A 23,809-nucleotide genomic window follows, 5' to 3' on the forward strand; every position below is an offset into this window, starting at 1 on the left:
ATTTCTTTTGTTTTTTACAGTGCAAATATTTGTAATAAAAATAAATATAAAGTGAGCACTGTACACTTTGTATTCTGTGTTGTAATTGAAATCAATATATTTCAAAATCTAGAAAACATCCAAAATATTTAAATAAATGGTATTCTATTATTTACAGCGTGATTAAACATAATTAATTTTTTTAATTAGATTAATCACAATTAATTTTTTAAACACTTGACAGCCCTAATAATAAACAAAGCAAGTAAGCAAGTATATGTCAATCTATTTTAAGATGATGATCTGTCATTCACAGAAACTATTTTGGCAGAGCATAGCTCCACAGTGAGTCGCCTTTCAATTGCTAAACATCACTAGACCTGAAACTTTATGAAGTATTTCTTCTGAGTTCTGCCCATGACTAGCATGTATATGGGTTATTGTCATGAAAAGATGTCAGCTATGTTTAAAACCAAGTATGATTTACTGTCCATTTACACAAAGGACTAGAACAAGAGTAAAAACTGTAGTGGACATGCTTGATATAAATGGGCAATAAAGCTGTGAACAGGATCATCAAGACTGAAGATAGCCATTTTATCTGACAGCTCATCTAATTTATATATTTAAAGCAAAATACACACTGTAACATAATTTTAATTATAAAGTGCTTTATCTGCTGATGTTCTCATGATGCTGTACAGCATAACGGCAACATGATTAAAATAGAACATAATAACTAGCCTTGTAAAATTCGAGCAAACCAATCACAGTAACACATTTGTTTGTGGTACAACAATTAATTGTTGTTGGAGTTATTTTAATGTTACACTCAGGATTTCACTTTATATAGACCATAAACAATAGGAATAATAGTTAATAACTTATTAGAGAGGTTTTTAAAAAAAATGTCATTAGAGTTGAGCCAAAGGTTCAAAGGGGGGAATCCATAATTGGAGTGCCACAGAGTTCCACATTTTTGTGGCCATTATACATATAGAGGCCAGCTGGGAAATTTGAATTTGAATCCAGGTTAAAATTGTGAACCCCTCCAGTGTTCGGGTTTGTTGGATCCTGCCAATTTCCAATTGCTTATTACTTTGTTATTAATTATTAATTATTATTACTACTTATACAACAATAAAAAGATTTAAAAAATGGCTATTTAGACTAAAGAAATAAAGATAGTCTGAGAACAGCCCTAGGTGGGTGGTAGAGCCACAGTTTCATGTAACATGGCATTTGTGAAATGAATAAAAAACACAAAAAACTGTTCATTGAGCTTTAGAATTTACTTATTTAGTCATTTATATCATAGTCATTACTACAGTATCTGATCAATGGGCATGAACAAGGTGCCACGTTAGTTATCTTGTTTACTTTTTCACAAGGAGCAATACCACTACAGACTATCTCCAGAAACATGGCAGTGAAGTAGATATATCAAGATAAAGCGGGGAAAATGCTACAATACATTTATTCTCACTGTCTGATATCAGGAGAGAGCTGGATTTTGATAAATTAACTAGTTTATCTTCGATTTGTATCACTGAGATGAATAGTTTTAACTATATCAAATACACCCCTTCTACAATAGGTCTGAAAGCCATAATTAAGATTAATAAAAGACTGTCATTTTTTGTTATATTATTTATTGGCTTAATTTTTTCTTTGTGCTTTATTGTCTTTTAACTAGAGACAGATACAATAGGTTAATTGATTTATATATTAGTCTCTGAGCTGAGGTGTTTTTTGGTTTACTTGCATTTGAGGATTTAATTTTAAATTGAGTCCTTCACATCTAGTTTTTGTTAACTCCAAATTAATCAAAAGATTGGTACTTGGCCATTTTTGACCCATGATGGTACTAACGTAATAGGACCATTTGGCTTAGCACTGTAGCATAGTGCAAGAGGGACTGTGTTATTGATTGCTACTGTCTAAGGTTCATAAATCATCCTATCTCACACTTTACTGTACTCCAGTAAGATAGTTTATATTTAAAGTGCCTGGATTTTCTCCTATTTCAGCTGAAAGCAATGGAAGTCATACTATTTACTTCAGTGGAGGCATAAATAGGCAGTTAATTTGCAATTGTTTTTTCAATGTTCTTTTTTGTTCTTTACAATTTTTTTCCCCGAGAGCAACAGCACTCTATTGTATAAGTGGAAGAAAAAGAATAGGAAGGTTATGATGTGATATGGTATGGATTGTTTTGAGATTTTTAGGACTCTCTAGCTTATTTTTATTCAGTTTCTTCCAGTGAAATTTTAGCACTCTTGAAAGATACGGGATTAGTTAACTGTGGAGATTGATGTCCTCCATTTAATCTACAGAAAAAGTACAACTCTGACAGTAGCACTACAGTTTATCCTACATTACCCCACCAGTATGCTGTAACCTTTGGGGAATGTCCCATATCTAGGAGGTGTAGGGATAATTCATCCCCTATGAACATTCAACCCATTGCCTTTCGGCAAAGATCAACACCAGTTAGTTCTAACTGTGACGTGGACTTCTTTCTTAGAACTAGAGTAAGTACCAGCTCCTTTCACATACAGGTTATGTGAAACCAATGTTAGTTGGCAAATTTTGGTCACAACCAACCTGAGGGGAATTTGAACCAGTGCCTTGAAAACAAAAGCTCTGTGTGCCATTAACAATCCAGTTTCCCCAGAACTTTATGGCTGGGATTATCAAAAGCGCCTCAGAGATGCCAAAATCACACTGCAAGTCAATAGGATTTGGGTGCCTAACTCCCTTAGGCTCATTTGAAAATTTCAGCCTACACCTTTATTTAATAGGAAAGAATTCATTATCAGTGCTTCCAAAGGGATTGCACCAGTAATCAAAACCTTACAAAAAATAAATTGGTTTCTTACCGGTGGAGTGCTGAAAATGTAGAAGGATGAACCCTTCAGTGCCAGGAACTTGTATTTGTAGAGTTGAGATGAACCAGTTCCCTCGAGTCTTTCATTCACCCAGCCCATATGAATAATCTGCAGAGTAAAACCTTTGAAAAATTAGAACTCAAGCTTCAATAGCAGCATAATACACCCTTTACACAGAAGTTCTCCCTCTCCCTAGAACACCACTCAGTTAATGGAGGGCAGTGGCCTTAGATTTTAAACCTGTTGTCCCATCCTCCTCTTTGCCTTCCTCAGACCTGCTCCCTAAATTATACTCCATGCCGGTGTGTAGGGAGCCCCCCTAGAGGTGTGATCCATATTGCACAGGCTCTCTGAATCCTGTCTGCCTGGTGCAGTAGTATCACATTGATATCTGGTGCGTTGAGGGTCTGCCTCAGCTATGAGGGAAAGTGGATGGGACAAGACCCATAAAGATTAGAGATAGAAAAATTTATTCTGATAAAAAAAGCTGTCCATGCTTCAAACCAGCCATATAGGGTGGTTCCAAAAATGTCACTTATTTAACACTCTATGTGCTGCTGCAGTTTCTGGTTTTGGCCAGGACCTGAAATAGTGATATTGAAATATTACAAAAGGGCTGTTCCCACAGTATTTGTGTCAAGTGAAAACCGGGCAGCACTAGTAATTCTATGAGATATGCTTCCAAACAAAAGACATGCGGATAAGTCCATAGGCTTATCTGAAACCAAGCAGTTCACTAGTTATTGAAGTTTGCCCATCACTAAAAGAATTACATCACATTCTGTGCTTCCAGAGGTTTACACCTGCATGTATTTCTTCAAATGGGAATTGTTGGTGTTTCTTTGCTGGTAGAGTAAAATTCCAAGGGTTTTTGTTGCTCATCTCACACATTTTTTATTTCCTTTAAAGTTATTACAAATAAATTGTAATGATTTTACAATTATTTTAAAAGAAATTTTACGTATTCTAAGTAACCTTGAAATTTGGGCATAAGTAAGATTTTATTATCTCTGAGCTAGATACACCATGAAGAACCACATTCTAACACAGTGCTAGTACAGTAGCTGGTATGCTTAATTTCACAACATCATGCTGACTATATGGCCTTTAATATGCCTTGAAATATTTATCTGGCCTTAATTATAGTACTCTGCAAATCTTAAACTATAAATGGTCAATCTTGAGTTTTTGTACTCAGCATGGAATTTCCAAAGTACCTAAGTAACTGAGGAACACAAGTTCCCTGGCACTTCTGAAATCTTGCCCTTAGCCCTCACACAACACGAAACCTTACTTGAAACCAGTGGGAATTTAGCCTGAGTAAGGGATGTAAGGTGAGATTCGAAGAGAAGAAGTGACTCATTTGTATTATATACTTAAGATAGTGAAGTGACTCATTTGTATTATATACTTAAGATAAACTTTTGAATGTGACCAGAGCATGGAACTGAAACAATGTACAGTAAGAGTACAGATTGAACACAGAAACACTTTGCTATGGTCACATTTTTATCTTAGCATGATTCATACTTTGTTGTCTAGCTCTGTTATTTAATACATAATTATCTCTGCTATCAGTCAACCTACTTCAAAAAATGTTTTATACCAACATAATGCTATTGCTTCTCTATATTCTTCTACTGAACTATAACTTCATTAAAATGTTAATGCTGTAGGAAAGAGTGCAGTAAATACAGTAGACCTTCCAATTCTCACTTTGCTATTGTGTAAACTCAATAATTCTCACCAAAATATTGCTTCACCACTCATCAGCACAGCTTTAATAACTGAATGCTCAGACACTTCATTACTTTAACAAAATATACCACAGTATTGCTCAGACTCTTCTACAAACAATAACACAGATTGCTTATACTTGCATGTTATTATAATCATAAATAAAGGGCAATAGCCAAAACAAAGGAGCAAAGTACATTTTGTGATGCCAGATCCTTGATATTTTTTACAAACATATTTGTTTGCTTATCTGCTAATTTGCAAACCTCATTAACCCACGCTGGGTTCCCAGTCATTGTTGGAAAGTAAATTAGATGCTATTACAAGATTACAAAAGATACAGAGTGCTGCGCATGATAATAATTTGCAATTCTAATGACCCCCTTCCAAATCTAAGGATCTCAAAGCTTCATAATAATTGCTAGGGAAAATGGGACACAGTCAGACAATGTAACATGCTCAGGTCATACGTCAAATCAAATATGGCAGAGCCAACAAAATTATAGCTACATCTCCTATATCTTTAAATATAGTAAAACAGCAGATCAAGGAAAAGAGGTTGTTTTTGTTTAAGGTTCAGACAGGGAAATCAGAAGACTGATGTTCTATTCCTGGTCCTCCACATAGTTCATGAGTGAACTTGGATAGACACTTACCCTCTTTACGGCTATGTCTTCAAGTTATCTTGATGTAAAATTCCAGTAGAGACAAGACAGTAGTTTATACTTCAATGTAGTTAGGCAAGATAAATCCCAGGTGGGGGTATAGTGTTGGCCTTGACAAGCTGCACTGAGGTTAAAACCTACCGGTGCCTTATCTCCAGGAGGATTTTATACCAAGATAGTTATCTCAATTTGCCTATCCCAGTATAAGAACACACCTTTTTTTGCAGTGAAGATATGACATGTGTCACAGTTTCCTCTCTGTAAAATGGATTACACAGAGTTGTGAGGACTGCATTTTTAGTATCTGTAAATTGTTCTGAGATTCTTGAATGCAAGATGTTATAGAAGTGCAAAGTATTATGGCTCCAGTCTAGCACTTAAGAAATCCCATTCCTATTTAGCAAAACACTTAAATATATATTTTAATTTTAAGTACAGGCTTAACATGCACTGTGCTTTGTTGAAGAGGGAACGATTTAGGCACATGCTTAAGTGTTTTTGCTGAACCGGTGCCTGTATTATTATTCCATGATACTGTGATGGTTAGTATCAAAATATTTGGTTTGAATACATCCTTCTCCATGATGTTAGGGGGCTTATTCCTTCACCCTCTCACTTCCTTGGTCCTTCCAGCATGAACAAAGAGCAACAATACCCGGAGTCCGAAGGTGCAAACAATTCAATGTTTATTGGGGTGAACTTCCAGCAAGCATGATTCCAGTTTCCTTCCTCAGTGTCCTCCTTCCCAGCTCTGACAGCACAGAGCCTTGCCTGTGTCCCTGTTCCCATTCCCCCCCTTAGCGAAACATGATTCCAATTCCCCCACCCCCATTCCCTGTTGCCATTCCCCCACTTACTTCCTGCTTGACTGCAGACTATGCAGTAAAACTTGAGTTCTGCTTAGCTATACCTTAACCAATCATTTTACTGAAATTTAACTAACCAATCGTAACACATTGTAACAATTATTTAACCAATATCCCACCATCTTAATTGGTTTACACCCTAGAAAATTAATTATACAGCAGACAGAAAGAATCACAGAACCAGACAGAGATTATACAGACAAACAATAGGGAGGTGGAGACTAGTGATAGAACAATACAGAAATGAGGATTTCACATCCCAGCTATTGGTAAGTGAGTTCTTGCCAGACAGGATGCTATCAAACTAAGGCCTGGTCTACACTGGGGGGGAGTTCAAACTAAGGTACGCAAGTTCAGCTACGCGAATAGCGTAGCTGAACTCGAAGTACCTTAGTTCGAAGTACTTACCCGTCCTCACGGCGCGGGATCGAAGCCCGCGGCTCCCCCGTCAACTCCACCACCGCCGTTTGCGGTGGTGGAGTTCCGGAGTCGACGGGAGTGCGTTCGGAGTTCGATATATCGCGTCTAGATGAGATGCGATATATCGCACTCCGAGAAGTCGATCGCTACCCGCCGACCCGGTCAGGTAGTATGGATGTACCCTAAGTTTCCTTTTACATCTTCTATGCTCTTCCCTTTACCTGGAGGTGATAGATCAGATCACCTTTCTAACAGCCCCAGATTGCCTTATTTCAATGTGACTAGTTTGGAATGTGAGGATGCAACCATTCACTTCCCACCTTATGGCTGCCTCTGCTGCTTAGCCAAAGGCAGACAGTGATTTTGATTCTTTCTTTTATACCTCTATAACTAGCTAAGTGATAAGAATACACCTAAATTCTTAAAGTATAGGCCCTTTGCAGACAGCCCTGAATATCTATATCCTAACTCATGACATACCCAAACTCTCAAGTATCTGCAAACTTTGGGTTGAAGTCTCCTGGTAAGATGGTCACTCTGATTTCAACTCCATATGCAGCACAGAGAAGTGCATAGGTACTAAGAAAAGAAAAAAATACTGAAATAGTAGTTAACTGGACTTTGATACTCAAAAAAAAAAAGATCTGGTTCAATTCAAATTTCCAGTACATATTCAGGTCACTTTTTATTTAACTCAAACTGGTTTTCTTCTTCCTTTTAATAAACAATTTATTTATAGTATTTAAATGGCAAAATTCTGCTTGCATGAGTCTTTGCAGAATCAGAGAATAATGCTGTATTTATAATGCTGTAGACACAATAAAAGAATTTAGACATCTAATCACTGTGCCTGATTTGTCAGTGCCAATCAGTAGATAACTAAATTCTGTAATATGTTCTTACAATTTTGCATCTACAACTGATTTTTCAATCAAAATGCTGGCACACAACTAAAAGCCATTTTGTTACATTTTATCTCAAAAAGCAGGGGGAAACTCATTTGAATTCAATTAAAATTACTCAAATATGCACTCAGAATTTGAACTGAACCTTCACATCAGTGGGACTACTCACTTACTTAAAGTTATGCATATGCTGAATTTTTTGCTGGAATGGGCCATAGAGGGCAGGCTGAGGCCATTTGAAAATCTGGTCCTTTTATTAGCTGAATTATTTCTGAACTCTAATATCATCCATTTAATTTATAATGGAAGCAAACAGATGGATTATCACAAGGTGGACTAATGACTCTACTCTATCAAAGTCTATAGAAAATCAAACACACAGCAATACCTCAATTACATTTCAAATACACTGGATTGCAGAAAATATTCCATAGTGCCCAGTTTGCTTGATAGAAATGGCCCATAAAATTAACAGCTCAAAATGATAAAAAATAATTAGTTATGACATCTAAGTTTTATATGTATAACAATATATGTACAAAACGGATACTGCAGAAAAACCACCAAGCGGAAAGCCAAATAGAAGAATACTACAAAAGTAAATAGCGACTGTACCCTTAAAATGTAGTTGAAAATGAAGAAAAAGAAATGTTTTGTCTCCTGTACTCGATGATAGTTCCCTATACATGCCAGAAAATGATGAAGTGACTTTCAATTTTCAGTTTAAACAAAACAAAACAAAAAAGAGCAGCAATTATTTAACTTCCTTTGTCAACAGTTCCTGGAATAAAAAGGTAATTTTTTGTGCTGTAAACTACAAGTGAAAATATTGCATTGTTGGCTTATGCCATTTGGTATAAAAGAATACAAAAATTTACCTGGTAGACCTGGGTGGTGAATTACAGCCTTATATAAATTAGAACACTCCGTGACTTTAAAGTTTCTGAATTGGGGGCTGTCAGCAAAATACCATCAGACACTTGACTTCAGTGACTTTGTTAGGTGAGAGTAAACAGAATTTAGAATTTCTGGGCATTTATAAAATATACCGTATTCATTCATTGACTGCCTAAATCAATACATTTTAATAATGGATCCATTTTTTCTTAATGAAGTGATGAATAAGGAGCAAGAAATAAACTGTTCCATACATTAAAAAGAGATATTATGGGAAAAAAACTAGTAGCCGCTTTTGCATCTCTATTATGGTGCATATCTCAAGAAAATAAATAAATGGCAATCAAAGCTAGATAGATTTCTAAAACACTTGACATATTATAAAAATTGATATTGTAAAATCTTCTGGAATAATAATTATATAATGGGTTATTTTAACTACCTCAAGATACACTGGTCTAACTGCCTATTGACACATGGATTGGACAAGCAATTTATGAATACCATAAATAGTTTGTTTTCGGAGTTTCACGAGTGACTCTTGTAACTCAATTCTATGAACCTTTACAATGAAGATATTTAAACAATGAAGAAAACCATCACAAGCCTGGATAAAGAGGACATTTTTTTTTTAAATCGTTAGTATCCATAGACAACTTGAAATTTATTTTAAAAAGAGGAAGATATATATAATTTTGAGCAAACAGGAATAAAAACTACTAAGGCTAGGCAGGAATATAAATACCTAAAAATGCATCCTTTGGAAATCTTGTTTGCAACCTTATGGCTGCCAATAAATCTTTGTAGGATCATGCTCTAAAAAGTCAAGAGCACAGTCAATGTGCAAATATCCTTCTCCCCCTTCCACTACATCTTTATTGAATGGGAGTTTCCAGGATTTTTTATTTCTGAAGAAGGAAAGGTGAGTGCTTTGTGCACAATATTGGTCAAGTTATTTAAAATATAAAAATCATCACAGAGCAAGGCAAATTTAACAAAGGGAGTAGGCAAGAGGGAGACTATGATGAAATGTAGAAGCCAAATAGAAGTAAAAGATAAGTGCAACCAGAATTTTTTAAAAATAATAATAATAATAATAATAAACACTTGGGGGAGGTGATCAGGAAGGTGAAAATTAAAAAATCAAGAATGAGGCAGAACTGCCAGCAAGGTCTGGCCCCAAGCAAATGCCTGTCTTCACTCCCAAAGCTCATTTTATCCTAGTCCTTTTTATTTCCTGTTACCAATCATAAGTAAAAGAAATAATTATTTTTTTAAATGAAAGCTTAGACTGTGACATCACATGACTCCCGGAGATGGGGCATATTCCTAATGTGTCTATGCATTAATGCAACCCTGCACATCCACACGTAACCACTCCTCTTCAATTCATACAGCCTTCTCCTACTTCTCACTTTCTCCCTTTGCCCCACCCCTTGTCAGTGCTCACTTTGTACTGGGCTGAGCCCTGGCACCTCTGGGCTTGGCAGTTCATAGCCACAGCACCTCTGGGCTCTGAGCCAGCAGCCACCACTCTCCGTACCAGGCCATGACCTGCCCTGCTGCTGGTGGCACTGAGCTGGGTGCCCAGCCTGCAGATGTCACTCTCCAGTCGCCCACCAGTGCTTAATTTGTGCCAGGGCTTGCTGAAGTGAGCCCCGGCATCTCTTTTATTACAAATTAAGCACTGCCCTTTGTACACCTATGATCTCATTTTCTTCTTCTCTTTTAAGAACATAAGAACATAAGGTCCATCTAGCCCAGTATCTGTCTACCGACAGTGGCCAATGCCAGGTGCCCCTGAGGGAGTGAACCTAACAGGCAATGATCAAGTGATCTCTCTCCTGCCATCCATCTCCATCCTCTGACAAACAGAGGCTAGGGACACCATTCTTACCCATCCTGGCTAATAGCCATTTATGGACTTAGCCACCATGAATTTATCCAGTCCCCTCCGCAAAACTTGTTCATTCTCTCCCTATCACTTTTCTTCACTCTCTCTTACACACAACTTATCCTTCTCTCCTTTCTACTACACACACTCACTCACCCAGGCACTCTTTTTCCTCTCTCCAAACTCTCCCTCCCTTTCCCTGCTTCTCAGACAAGCACTCTCAATATCTCTGTCTGCAGATTCTTCCACTCTTGTCTTTCTCTTCTTGCCACTCCTAAACTTTCAGTAGTTCACCTCAATGTGAAGGAGAGGAATTTGCTGCAGAACAGCATAAAGCAGCACTGCAAGATCTCTGTTTCCTCCTCCCCCCGCAGTTGCTGCAGGGACCCAGGGTTACACCAACAAGGAGTGTGTGTGTGTGGTGGGAAGGAATGGTTTGGTCCAGGAAAGCATCACACAGTGGGAAGGGGCAGAAGCCTTTTGCTTTAATCCCCACTCATAGGTAGGCAGAATTGAAAGGAGCATTCGTAAGGAGGTGGAGGGACAAGTTGTGAGGGGAATATGTGCTGCCTATTTCCCCCAGTGATTGTACCTGTGGAAGAGAAGCTGAAGGCAGAGACCAGGTGGAAAGCCAAATACAGAACATACTTCTAGATCCTAGACAATGGTAGCCCTCTACTGTTTATATTTGGTCACTTTATCTTAAAAATTGTAAGAGAGATTGAAGAAGTCTAGAGAAGATGGTTAGAAGTTTGGCAAGATATTGCAATGACTAGGGGGACATTTTGTTTGAAAAGATGACTTCAGTTGAAAAGTTCAAAATTATGAAGGAGTTGATCAGGCCTTTCTTTTTAGAATTCATAATATGAAATAAGGGAATATTTGATTAAATTAAGTAGAAGATCACAAAGGGTAATGCTACTTCACACCGCATACACAGTCACAATAACTTAACCAAACCCTGTGGCTGAATTGTAGTAGCCAATGATTACTAACCACATATGTATCTATGGAAACTAAGGGCTCAATATTATCATTATCAAAGCCACATTTGGGGTTGGGTCATATCTGCCCTGCTATTGTGGGAGATAGGGGAAAAATTACTCTGAGAAAAAACAATTCCTCTTAAATCGTTGGAATGCAGAGAGAGTGCACTCACTGCTTCAGGGGGTGCAGATCTCTCCTTCCGCTGTGCTACTCCCAGTCATGGGCAGGCCCCGCCATCAGCCTGCAGCCCAGAGCTCCCGTGTAAGAGTGGTAGGACCATCTGATGGCTGGTGAAAACAGCCAGACCTGTTAGAGGTGTACATTCGAAAGGAACTAAAAGCACAGCTCGCCCTGCAACTGTGATGCATGAAATGATGAATGGGATGGATTACCAAAGGGGGTGCCCGGATGGAGCAGTGTTGTAATTCCCTCAGCACAGGCAAATAGGTGTGGCTGGCTGTTACTTGGGCCGCACAGACGATATGGAGGAGCTTTCCACCCATGTAAGTAGCAGGTACAATCAGGACCCAAGATAATGTTAAGGCAATATATCATCAGACTGCAGCACATAATCTGCTCATCACCAGGCAGTGAGAGGGATGGTTTGCCACTGATTTACATGTACAATTCTCTTGCTGTGTGTCGGGAGGGAACCGCTTTACACAGAGCATCAGGCATTGGCCATAGTTTAAGTAAGGATGGTTGATAGCTGACTTGATGGACCTTTGTTAGTGATCAATTAATACTCATTAAGGTAATAATCTATTTTATTAATCTTTTTGACAAGTTCACCAAAGCACATCATTTTCATGACCACTATTTTTAATACTTTTACATTTGTAAATTGTTCTATTAATTACATCGTGCATGGCATTTCTTATCCTTGGACATGATAATGGTCAAGATCATGTTTTGCAACTACAGGTTCATTATACAGTTGAAAATTTGCTTGGTTAAATGCATAGATACTAAATAACATTTATATGTGCTGCTTTTAATTTTTATAGTCCAGTGTAATATTGGTTAACTACCCATGCATGATTACATGTGTTTTGGTTACCAGGTAACCTGTGCTTTTAGACTCCTTTTAGTCGCCCTCGAGTGCACCCTTCTAGTGACAGGTTTGGCTGCCTTCATGCAGCCCTACCACTCTTAAAACGAATCTCTGGGATGCACCTCTCCCTACCCCCCATGCTAACTTAACAAACTCAAATGAGTTTGGCCTCTGTAAGCCCCTTTTCTCCATAAGTCAGACCAACGAGCCAATTAAAGTGATTTGAAAATAGCTTCGTCAAAACAAAGCATTATTTATTCTTTCATCCACTGTTGCAGAGCATGCAGAGCACAAGTATAAAACAAAAGAGACCTGCATGCACATTTCCCCTTACCAACAATTTCATCTTTCCTTGGAAGCTATGATAACCTCTATTCAGCCCAGTTACCTTCATCTTCTCCTCCCCCTCCATCCCTTTCCTGCCTAGGCGAGCATCTTCAAGGTTTAGTATACCTTTCAATCCTAAAATCAGCCTGGGAAGAGTAAACTTTGCCACCCTAGTGGGTGACAGACCAGTGATTATTTCCCACTTAATGATTTCCCCAAGAACTCTTGGTATTCCCTATGACAGCACCTTCTCTTTCCCATTGTTTAGTTTCCTGTCTATTTCCCGCTTACAGCCTCTTTTTGAGTTAAGTCTAGGCATTCGGACAGGATAATATCACACAGGTAAACTAAGTGCACACGATATTTATAAAAATATAATACACAGAACTTGTTCACTCTCCAAAAGTCATAATATGTTTCTGTAATACTAAAATCATGTATCAGTATATCAATAATATTAGCATATACAAGGCCAGATCTTCGGCAGCAGCTATGGAGTAGTCAAATATAGTGGAGGGAGGTTTGCACAGAGGAGTCATTTTCTTATCCTGGTTTTGCTCTGTTTCATGCACATTTGAGAAACAATTTGTACTTGCTGCCACCAGCCTCATGACCATTGGTCATTACCAGGATGCAAGGGAGTCCCAGCCACACTCTGTACACTAATAGCATAGGATTAGCTATAGCAGGGGTAGGCAACCTATGGCATGCGTGCCGAAGGCGGCACGCAAGCTGATTTTCAGTAGCACTCACAATGCCTGGGTCCTGGCCACTGGTCTGGGAGCTCTGCATTTTAATTTAATTTTAAATGAAGCTTCTTAAACATTTTAAAAACCTTATTTACTTTACATACAACAATAGTTTAGTTATATATTATAGACTTATAGAAAGAGACCTTCTAAAAATGTGAAAATGTATTACTGGCACACAAAACCTTAAATTAGAGTGAATAAATGAAGACTCGGCACACCACTTCTGAAAGGTTGCCGACCCCTGAGCTATAGTGTCGTCTCTGAAACCCAAAAGTCACTCTATGCATGGGAGAGCCTATGTAGAATGAATCAAATTAGTTTAGGGTTGCTTTATGCCAGAGGAACAATAAAAAGCATTCAGAGTGTGGCTCCAAATCAGGTCCAGTAAGTACAACACATAAGTCTGACAAATATTGTGGCATTTTAATGCAGTCAAACTTTTCCTTTGAAGGCTTATTTTCTCCTGTTACTGTTTAGTGAAAATTCCCTTATGTATCCAATAATGAGTGTGATAAATGAAGGGGGCGGGGAGGTAGCTCCCTTTTATGGACTCCCAGCCAGCCAGCCAGTTAGCTATAAAGTCTCTCTTGGTGGCTGTTCTCTGCTTGTTTTACCTGTAAAGGGTTAACAAAGTTCCCCAGGTAAAGGAAAAGGAGTGGGCTCCTGACCAAAAGAGCCAATGGAAGGGCTAGAACTTCTTAAAATGGCGGGAGAGGACTTCCCTTTGTCTGTGTGTTGTGGTTTTCCGGGAAAGAGCGAAGACAAAGAGCAGCAATGCTATAAGCAGGAATCGAACCAGGTATGAATAATTATCTTCCATACCTAGAAGGAATCATTGGGACAGGGAATGTTTAGATAGACGCGATCAGGTTTATTTCTTTATTTTGGCTTGTGAATCTCCTCTGTGCTAACCCCAGATGCTTTTGTTTGCTTGTAACCTTTAAGCTGAATCCCCAAGAAAGCCATTTTGGGTGCTTAATTTGTTCCTTCAAAATCTAGGAAAAGCCTAAGTTCCAGATATATTTTCTTCCTTTTTGTTTTTAATAAAATTAACCTTTTTTAAGAACAGAATTGGATTTTTGGTGTCCTAAGAGGTTTGTGCATATGTTGTTTAATTAGCTGGTGGCAACAGCTAATTTCCTTTGTTTTCTTTCTCAGCTCTTCCCCGGAGGGGGGTGAAAGTGTTTGAGGGTACCCCACAGGGAGGAATTCCCAAGTGCGCCTTCCTGGGCTCTCAAAGGGATTCTGCACTTGGGTGGTGGCAGCATCGACCCGTCCAAGGTCAGAGAAAAGCTGTAACCTTGGGAGTGTAATACAAGCCTGGAGTGGCAAGTATTAATTTTTAAAATCCTTGCGGGCCCCCACCTTCTGCACTTGGAGTGCCAGAGTGGGGAATCAGCCTTGACAATGGAAAGTCCTTTTTTCCAGTTTTCATGGTTAAGCTCATCTATCATATTCTGGAGATCACACAAACAAAACAGATACCAACAAAACAAGATTCAGTCTCTTGGACTCTAAGTATGTTTCTCCTCTCTAACCCCTTTCTGTTCAGTTCAATCTGTAGAAAATGTTTTTGAAATAAATCATAAATAGTCTTTGTTTTGACAAAGACTGTCACAACCTTTCATCTCTTTGTAGTTTTATTTCCCCCCTCTGTATTTTCCCCTAACATCTGCCCTTGCTAATACCTCACAGTCCCAACCGCTGTGTTTGCTATTTAATTCTCATGCAAGTCACGCTTTGATGTACTTTCTGCCAGAAATCAGAATTAATTTTCCAAATTGAGTGTAAATGTTCATTCTTATTACACCTCTATCCCGATATAACATGACCGAATATAACACGAATTTGGATATAACACGGTAAAGCAGCGCTCCTGGGGGTGGGGGGGGGGCTGCACACTCTGGTGGATCAAAGCAAGTTCAATATAACACAGTTTCACCTATAACATGGTAAGATTTTTTGGCTCCCGAGGACAGCGTTATATTGAGGTAGAGGTGTATTTTCATGTAACCTAGGTTCTGTTCTGTTTATGCTCCCTCTCTTTCCCAGACTGTGGTTAGTATCTCAGCAGTCTGTGGTCATAATATATTTAATTGTTTGTGATTTCTGATCTTTACTTCTTCCTATGTCTTGCACATTTCTTGAGGCCAGATTCTGCTTCCTAAGGTTGAGTGGTAACTAACTTATTTTAAATCAATAAGGCAACTTGTGAAGTAAGGTACTATTCAATCTGAGTAGGCATGGCAAAATTGGCCCTTGGTTATGTTCTTTTTCTTAGATCTATCTATTTATTTTACCAGTACTAAAAGCAGTAAAAAGTAAACCTAAAATGTTGTTCTCCTCCTGACTAGCCAAAGGTTCAGATTGCCTCCTCCTCCACAGTGAAGAAAATGAAAATTTCCTCAATCCCAACTTGACCAAGAGAGGCACAGAAGTAGAAAGCAAAACCCCAGCTTTCTTTAGATCGTATAAAGGACCACACATGCATGCTGTGCAAAAGTATTAAGTTTTGTTTGACTCCAGTTTTGGCTGGGGAAGCTCCCAATGAGAAAGATGCCAAAGGGAGAGTCCAGTGTCATGCTGCTGAGTGGAGGGACAGCATGTCCCACTGGCAATGTGGAGGAATAGATCTGTGTGCAGGCGGCTCTCTCATCTAGCAGCTCTTCCATGATCCAAAGCATTTGGATGCTGAATCTCCCTCCCCTTGACAGAAGAGTACAGAGAAAATGTCAGGAGAACTCCCAGTTTCTAGCCTCCAATGTGGGTTTTTCTCCACAGGGATTTTTTTTTGGGAGGGGGCGGGGAAGGGTATTGCTGTGGTGCTTTGCAACTTCAAAAATGTGAGTCAATATCAGCTGACTCATGAACCTCAATGTCTCTCTGATATAAGGAGAGATTTCTGGAATGTTAATTCACATGACCAGAAGTTTGTGAGTATTTTCTGAAACTCAGTAGTCTCTTCATATAAACAAAGTAGGGGCAATTATCGAGACAGATTTTAAATCTAATCCCCAGGAATGTATGCATTAAGAATGGGAAATATTGATATAGAACATAGCTGAACCCAATTGGGTGTAGAACAGCCATTTAAGGTATGTCTACGCTGCAAAAAAGACCTGCGGCAGCGAGTCTCAGAGCCTGGGTCAACTGACTCGGCTTGAAGGGCTTACGCTATGAGGCTAAAAATAGCAGTGTAGATATATGAACTTGGGCTTTCAAACCCAGTGATTGAGGGAAGGGGGGGTCTCATATCCCAGGCTCCAGTCCAAGCCCAAACATCTACACTGCTATTTTTAGCGCTGTAGTGCAAGCCCAAGTTAGTTGACCTGGGCTGCAGACTTACTGCTGCAGGTCTTGTTTTTGCAGTGTAGATATACCCTGAATGGCTCTTCTACACCCAACTGGGCATCAGACATGTTCTATATAAATATTTCACATTGTTAGTGCATAAGTCCTAGGACTGTATTCCTAGGACCTTTCTAATTTAACAACTAGAAGAAGCTGATTTTCGCAACATTTTATATATTCAGAAATCATTTGCGTTTATTGTAAGAAAATGAGAAAAAAGAGATTAATGCTATGAGGATGTGCACACTATTTCTTTAAATCTGTAGAAGGGGCTTGGGAAGCTTCTAAGCAGTCGTTCTTTAGTGACAGAGCTACAAAGAGAAGCCTTAAGGCTAATACTAATAAAGTTCCTCGTTCAGTATCAGAAGAAAGTGACTCTCTCTCTGATTATTTAGCAAAATGACAGATGCTAAAGGACTGATACAAAGAACCCACTGACTTCAATGAGAGTCGTACTATTGACTTCAATAGACTTTGGATCCGGTCCTAAAAGGACAATAAATCATTCTAAACAAGTATCCCCAGGATGAAGAAAAGAGAAGGATCAGAAAGCACTTCCTTGATTTAGCATAGTGTAATTTAAATGTACACTAACCCATATTAACATTACAGACAGAATATTATTTTAACCAATTTGTATGAGAAATTCTGATATAAATTAATGGGAGTTTCATGTGTGGCATGGCTGCAGGTAAGAATCCACTATTTTTGAGGCAGCTGAAATATATCAACTGTGGTGTCATTGGTCACCCTGATTCCTACAACCCAGGTTCTAAATCTCTGTATCTGTACAGATTGCTATCTAGACAAGCCATTGGATGGTGGGACAACTGGGCTCATGAAAAATGAGAGAAAGTCAAAGGCATCATGACACCGGATCTATGCAGGGCAACCACAGGGGACCGCAGTGGGGTGAGTCATGCCATGACAGGTCACAAGTGAGCACCACTTAGAATACACCACCTTATCTCCGAAACTGGAAAATAAAATCAAACTGCAAATAGAGCTATTGGGAATACCCTGTAAATGTGCTTTAGAGCACAAACTAAAATCATAAATATTGGATTAACACTTGATCAATACTGCTCTATTAATGTAGAGAAGAAATCACACAGTTTTACAGTTTCAATGAGACAGCAGGACAGTAACTCCTATTAGCCTATAAAAATCCCTATAGATGATTCTGTGTACAGAAAAGTATCAAATTTAATGTTTCATAAAAAATATGCAGTGATCCAATGATGTGTGTCTTTTTGGAAATTGAGTAACAAATCTTATTGCCTCCTGATAATACACTCAAGTGCTTTCCAGTTTCTGGAACAGTATGATAAATTATATCAAGCAGAATCAGAAGGTGATAATGTTTGGACAATGGTAATTGTAAGTATACTACATGTCCAACAAAATTATGTACAGTAAATGTACAACCTGGCTCAATCCCCATCCCTGGACAGGCACCGGTTTGTTGTCTTGTGATTACTGGGCCTAAAACTTTACCCTAATTGTAAGCTTAAATGTAAAAAGTACGTAAAAGTTTATAAGATGTCACAATAACTTAAGGCTTTTTTTTTTTTTTGGCCAGCTTGGGAATTAACCATGGAAAATAGGTCAAGTTGTTTTCAATAATGAATATTATGAACAAATGCAAGAAAACCAAACAAGGAGATTAGATTAGTCCAGACAAAAAAAGGCCTATTGATATGATTCAAAGACTGTGTTCAGATTAGACTTCATAAACAAATAGATATGGGGTCCAGAAGATATGGGGTCCAAAAATTAATGGACCAAAATTGGTTTCCGGCCTAACTGGTGAACAAAATAACGAGGGCAAGAACTATGTCACCCACTTTTCCACTTATTGGGGATCTTTAAAAAAGAGACTGAAAAAATTCTCATCTTCCCAACCCATGTCAGCTCATCTCAATTCATTTCATCTTCCTAAATCCCAAGACAGAGGAAACAGATAAAAATTTAAAAAAAATTCTTCCTGAGAGGAAGTCCATTAGGTCTTGCTTTGTTTAAGAAACTTTGTTTTTCTCCTGAGAGTTGTGAAAGTCATCATATTATCATGACATCCAGTCCCCAGCCCATCAGTGGGAATACTTAATGGCCAGCAGCACAGATGTGTGTAAGATCCTGTTCTGTTTCCCTCTCTTTTGTGTTACCTTCTCTTCCTCTTCTTTCCTCTTGTCTTATCTCTCACTCTCTTGGTTTTTCATCAAATTTTGAAATCAACTGAACTGCATCAGCACAGTAGGATGAGTGGGCCCATCTCAGGAGAAAAGATCCAACCACACTACAAGAAGGATGTGGATAAATTGGAGAGAGTCCAGCGGAGGGCAACAAAAATGATTAGGGGGCTGGAGCACATGACTTATGAGGAGAGGCTGAGGGAACTGGGATTGTTTAGTCTGCAGAAGAGAAGAATGAGGGGGGATTTGATAGCTGCTTTCAACTACCTGAAAGGGGGTTCCAAAGAGGATGGATCTAGACTGTTCTCAGTGGTAGAAGATGACAGAACAAGGAGTAATGGTCTCAAGTTGCAGAGGGGGAGGTTTAGGTTGGATATTAGGAAAAACTTTTTCACTAGTAGGGTGGTGAAGCACTGGAATGGGTTACCTAGGGAGGTAGTGGAATCTCCTTCCTTAGAGGTTTTTAAGGTCAGGCTTGACAAAGCCCTGGCTGGGATGATTTAGTTGGGTTTGGTCCTGCTTTGAGCAGGGGGTTGGACTAGATGACCTCCTGAGGTCCCTTCCAACCCTGAGATTCTATGATTCTATGAAATGATTTCCCTGACTGGAAAGTGAACCATGGCCAAGCAACAGGCATCACAGTCAATATGTCAGCTAAAGCATCCATTTGTAATGGATCAGCCATTCAGTGTTTCAAAAATATTAAAAAGCCATAGGCCCTCCCACCCCCTTTTCTATCCTGTCTCTTCTCCACTTTTCATCTGTCCTGTCTGTTAAAAATAGGATGTATGAATACCCTTCACACATCAGGACAAAGTAAAATTAACCCTTTCCTTTTAATCAAAAAACAGTTGTTAATGAAAATAAAAGACTGATATTTTGCTTCCAAAAGGAGAAAGACTCTAACAGGTTTTGACTTAATTTATTTTGTGTTATCACTCAGTTTCATAGACTCTCAGACGTTAAGGCCAGAAGTGACCATCATGATCATCTTGTCTGACCTCCTGCACATTGCAGGCCAGAGAACCTCACCCACCCTCTCCTGTAATAGATCCATAACCTGTGGCTGAGTCACTGAAGTCCTCAAATCATATTTTGATGACTTCAAATTACATAGAACCCACCATTTACTCTAGTTTAAACCAGCAAATGACCCATAATCCATAGAAAGGCAAAAACCCAGGGTCTCTGCCAATCGAACCTGGGGGAAAATTCCTTCCCAACACTAAATATGGCAGTCAGCTAAACCCTGAGCATGTGGGCAAGACCCAACAGCCCAGACACTTGGGAGAGAATACTTTGTTGTAATTCAGATCCCTCCCTGTCTGGTGCCCCGTCACCAGCTGTTGTGGATCTTTGCTGCTAGCAGTCGCAGATCGGCTACATGCCATTGTAGGCAGTCTTGTCATATCATCCCCTCCATAAACTTTTCAACCTTCGTCTTGAAGCCAGTTAGGTTTTTTGCCCCCAGTGGTGACTGCTCTTGGTGGGCGACTGCTCTAGAACTTCATGCCTCTGATGGTTAGAAACCTTTGTCTAATTTCAAGCCTACACTTGTTGATGGCCAGTTTATATCCATTTGTTCTTGTGTCAACAGAGGCATATAACTTAAATAACCCCTCTCCCTCCCTAGTATTTCAGTTTCAGTATACATGCTTATTTAATTTCATGTGGTTTCTTGTGTTTGATCAATAAACGTTCAAAATTAGACTGAACACTTTTGGGTGTTTGCCAAGAAAGTGAGTAAACCACAGCCTTTGTGGGAAAAAATGGACCTAAATATCACTGTTTTAATGTTGGACAACGAACGAGTTTATAAACACATTTAATTATTTTGGCCCTTGAGATGAATACAATAATTATGAGAGGACCCAACCACTGGATCCCATATGATTCTAAGCCCCCTGGGGCTGGGTAGTGACTGGTAGTGGTGACCGCAGTCATATGCACATTACACATGGGGTATAGCATTGGCAAGGGCACCACATCATCACTACTGGTCCCTCTCAATGGCAGTGGGAAAGAGAACGAGCACTGGCCACCCCCACTGCCCGCTCAGGCTACGCTCTGCGGCCCATCTGTCATGATCAAACCTGAGCAGTGCTGTGACCCCCCAAGCACCAGCTTGCAGTGCCACTCAATCATTTTTGGCACCATTGTGATGGAGAGTCCATAGGGCCAAACCTGAGTAGACAGTGAGGTGGCCAGCACTGCTCCTCCTTGCTGCAGCCTTGGGGATAGCTCCTGCACCAGAGCTCCTCTGCCAGGGGCCTGCCAGGCCTTTCCCTGCTTCCAGCAGCCCATGTCCCCTCTGCTCTAATCACAGGGTTCACTCAGCAGCAGCCTTAAGACCTGCTACAAGTATGGGGAGCTGCAATGAATGCCTGTATGGGGGAGCCATCTGGGAGAGGGGCAGCAGGGAGCCCTGGGACAAACAACGTGAAAAATTCCTGGGGTCAGGTTACTGTTCCTAGCTCTGGGTCTCTGAAGCACACTCCAGAATCAGACCCCATCTCTGTTACCCTTCTTGGACAGTGGGACCCCATAGACTGGCTGCCCTAGATCCTGGAACTAGTGCTTAGCCCTCATGAGGCTCTAGTTGCATAAGCACATTTTCCTAGAGTACACCGAGCTGTGGGAGCTCTGGTTCCTACTTAAACTTTTCAGGGACAACGTGACAGGAAAGCAAGAAACACAGACTTAGCAAATGAATTTCTTAACAACAGACACTTCACTCCTGAAAGCACTAGAGCACGACAGATGTGTAAAAAATGGTCAGTGGTCCTTGATGGCGCTCTTATTGTTAGCCACTGTGATGTTCAGTGATCACTCAGTGCTCCATGTACTTCAAAAAGATCTGCTTTATTCTCTGATGGATTCCAACTGGCTGTGCAGCATAACAACATGAGCTTCTGCAGTGCCCCAGACTCTGTCTGGAAAGCTCAGCTCTTAAAGGCACATCATCCCTTCCAACCAAAACTTAACAATATCATTTTAAAAACCAACATTAATATAACACAATTACAAATGCTTATACGCAACCTGTAACTAAACTCACTAAAAATATTAAATTGTCTTTGAGGTGCCCTGTGTGGTCACTTGGATCTGCAGTACTCCCCTCAAACATCAGCCCTGCTGCTGTCAGGAGGAGGCGAGTCTATTTGTTCCACTCGTTTTAAATCTGGGGCCTCCATTGGTTCAACCTGCTACGATTGTTGCCTGTCTGAGGCCCTCTTGGGTAAAACAGCAGACTGGGATTTGGAGGTATCACCTATTTCTCCTTTGTCTGGTCCATTAGGGTGAAAACCTGATATGACTATGGGGCAATCTCTTGTGAAACCACTGCTGTTTGAGACAATTGTTTCCCATAATAGATATGCACAGTGTCATTTACATGAAGTGGTGGCAGCTCCCCTGACTCCAAACCATATTGATTTTTTTGTTTTGTCTTACTTCTCTCTTTGTACATCTGCAAGTCCCCAGTGACTCTGAAATCAGTTTGTAATAGTGCACGCATTCTTGTTTTCCAAATTGAACAAAATGTCAGCAGGTAACAACCCAAGCTGCACTGGTATGCCTTTCTGTAATTTAACAGTGCTAAATACAGATCAGAGTCTGACTCTAGTATTTTTTAGAAGATGTTTTATTATTTTGACACTGTTTTCTACCACCTCATTGGATTTGGGATAATTGGACTAATGGTTACATGTCTCAACTTGTACTTCACTGTGAAGTGCTTAAACTCAAGCCAACTAAACTGTGGCCCATTGTCAGACATTACTAAGTGAGGTATACCATGACCAGCAAAAACAGACTTGACATGCACTATCATCTTGCAAGTGAGAATCACAGGGAAGTAAGAATCACAATCTAGAATAAGTACATTTTTTTCCAGCAAACAAACAAATTATGCCTACTTTTTTGTTCCAACAGGCAAATTTTAACTCTGCCACCAACATAGTTTTTGGTTGACTTGGCCTCTATTTTTGGCATGTGAGAGAAATCTTAATAGCATCCTCATTCTTGTTGTTCATTTGAGGCCATATGCAATTATTTTATATTTCTCAATCTCTAAACAACCTTCATATATGCTTTTAAACATTTTTTTTTCGGTATTACCTTAGGAATCATCTAGTAGGTGCCTTTAAACAAAATCCCATCTAGTATTGAGAGCTCTCCCTTACATTAGGGACCAGGAACCGACTGTCCTGCCTAACTTGTGCTAGTAGCCTTAATTACTTTCTGCAGGGTCTTACCCTGAGCAAGCGACTCTGGTGATCACACTCCACTTTTCATCTGAAACAGGATACACACAAAATCAAGCTCGGGAATTTGCTCTATTGCACTTTTGTCAAATGCTCTAGAGCAGAGGTGGGAAAACTATGGCCCGTGGGACCCTCCTGTCCAGCCCCGGAGCTCCTGGCCCAGGAGGCTAGCCCCCAGCCCCTCTCCCACAACCTCAGCCCACTGTGCCGCCAGCGCAGCGCTCTGGGTGGTGGGGCAGCGAGCTCTTGCTGGGCAGTGCAGCTGCAGAGCTGCAGCTTGACCCGGTGCTGATCCATTAAATCTAGAAAAATAATTACCATCAGTCATACCCCCCAAATTTCTCCCCTTGCGTTGTTCCCTTTAATTTTTTTTTAAATTCTTATGGATCTCTACGTAAGTGAAGGGTTCCATCTATTTTCTCCCAACAATGACCAACAAATGTACCCATTCTGTCAATTCTTCTCTTGCTCTATGATTCCCAGAGCAATGAGCCTATTGAGGTCTTTTAGCCTCCTCTTTAAGGCAAAGGGACATGAATTGTTGGGCCGTGGGTTCTTTAAATTTTCTTCTGTGCTCTGTTGAGAATTTCTCTATCCCTTGGAAGATGTCCTCAAACTCTTCCTAAA

General features: G+C 39.7%; 1 protein-coding gene across 1 annotated transcript in view; it reads right to left on the minus strand.

The window, feature by feature from the left end:
- Positions 1-23,809, minus strand: part of SNTG2 (syntrophin gamma 2) — a 475,088-nt gene that overhangs the window by 82,352 nt on the left and 368,927 nt on the right. The window contains exon 12 of the mRNA XM_045008823.1: positions 2,862-2,978. Within this exon, the coding sequence (XP_044864758.1) occupies positions 2,862-2,978 (117 nt within the window). The remainder of the gene's footprint in view (positions 1-2,861; positions 2,979-23,809) is intronic.

This window comes from Mauremys mutica, chromosome 3 (genome assembly GCF_020497125.1).
Source record: "Mauremys mutica isolate MM-2020 ecotype Southern chromosome 3, ASM2049712v1, whole genome shotgun sequence".
NCBI classification, from domain to species: domain Eukaryota; kingdom Metazoa; phylum Chordata; order Testudines; family Geoemydidae; genus Mauremys; species Mauremys mutica.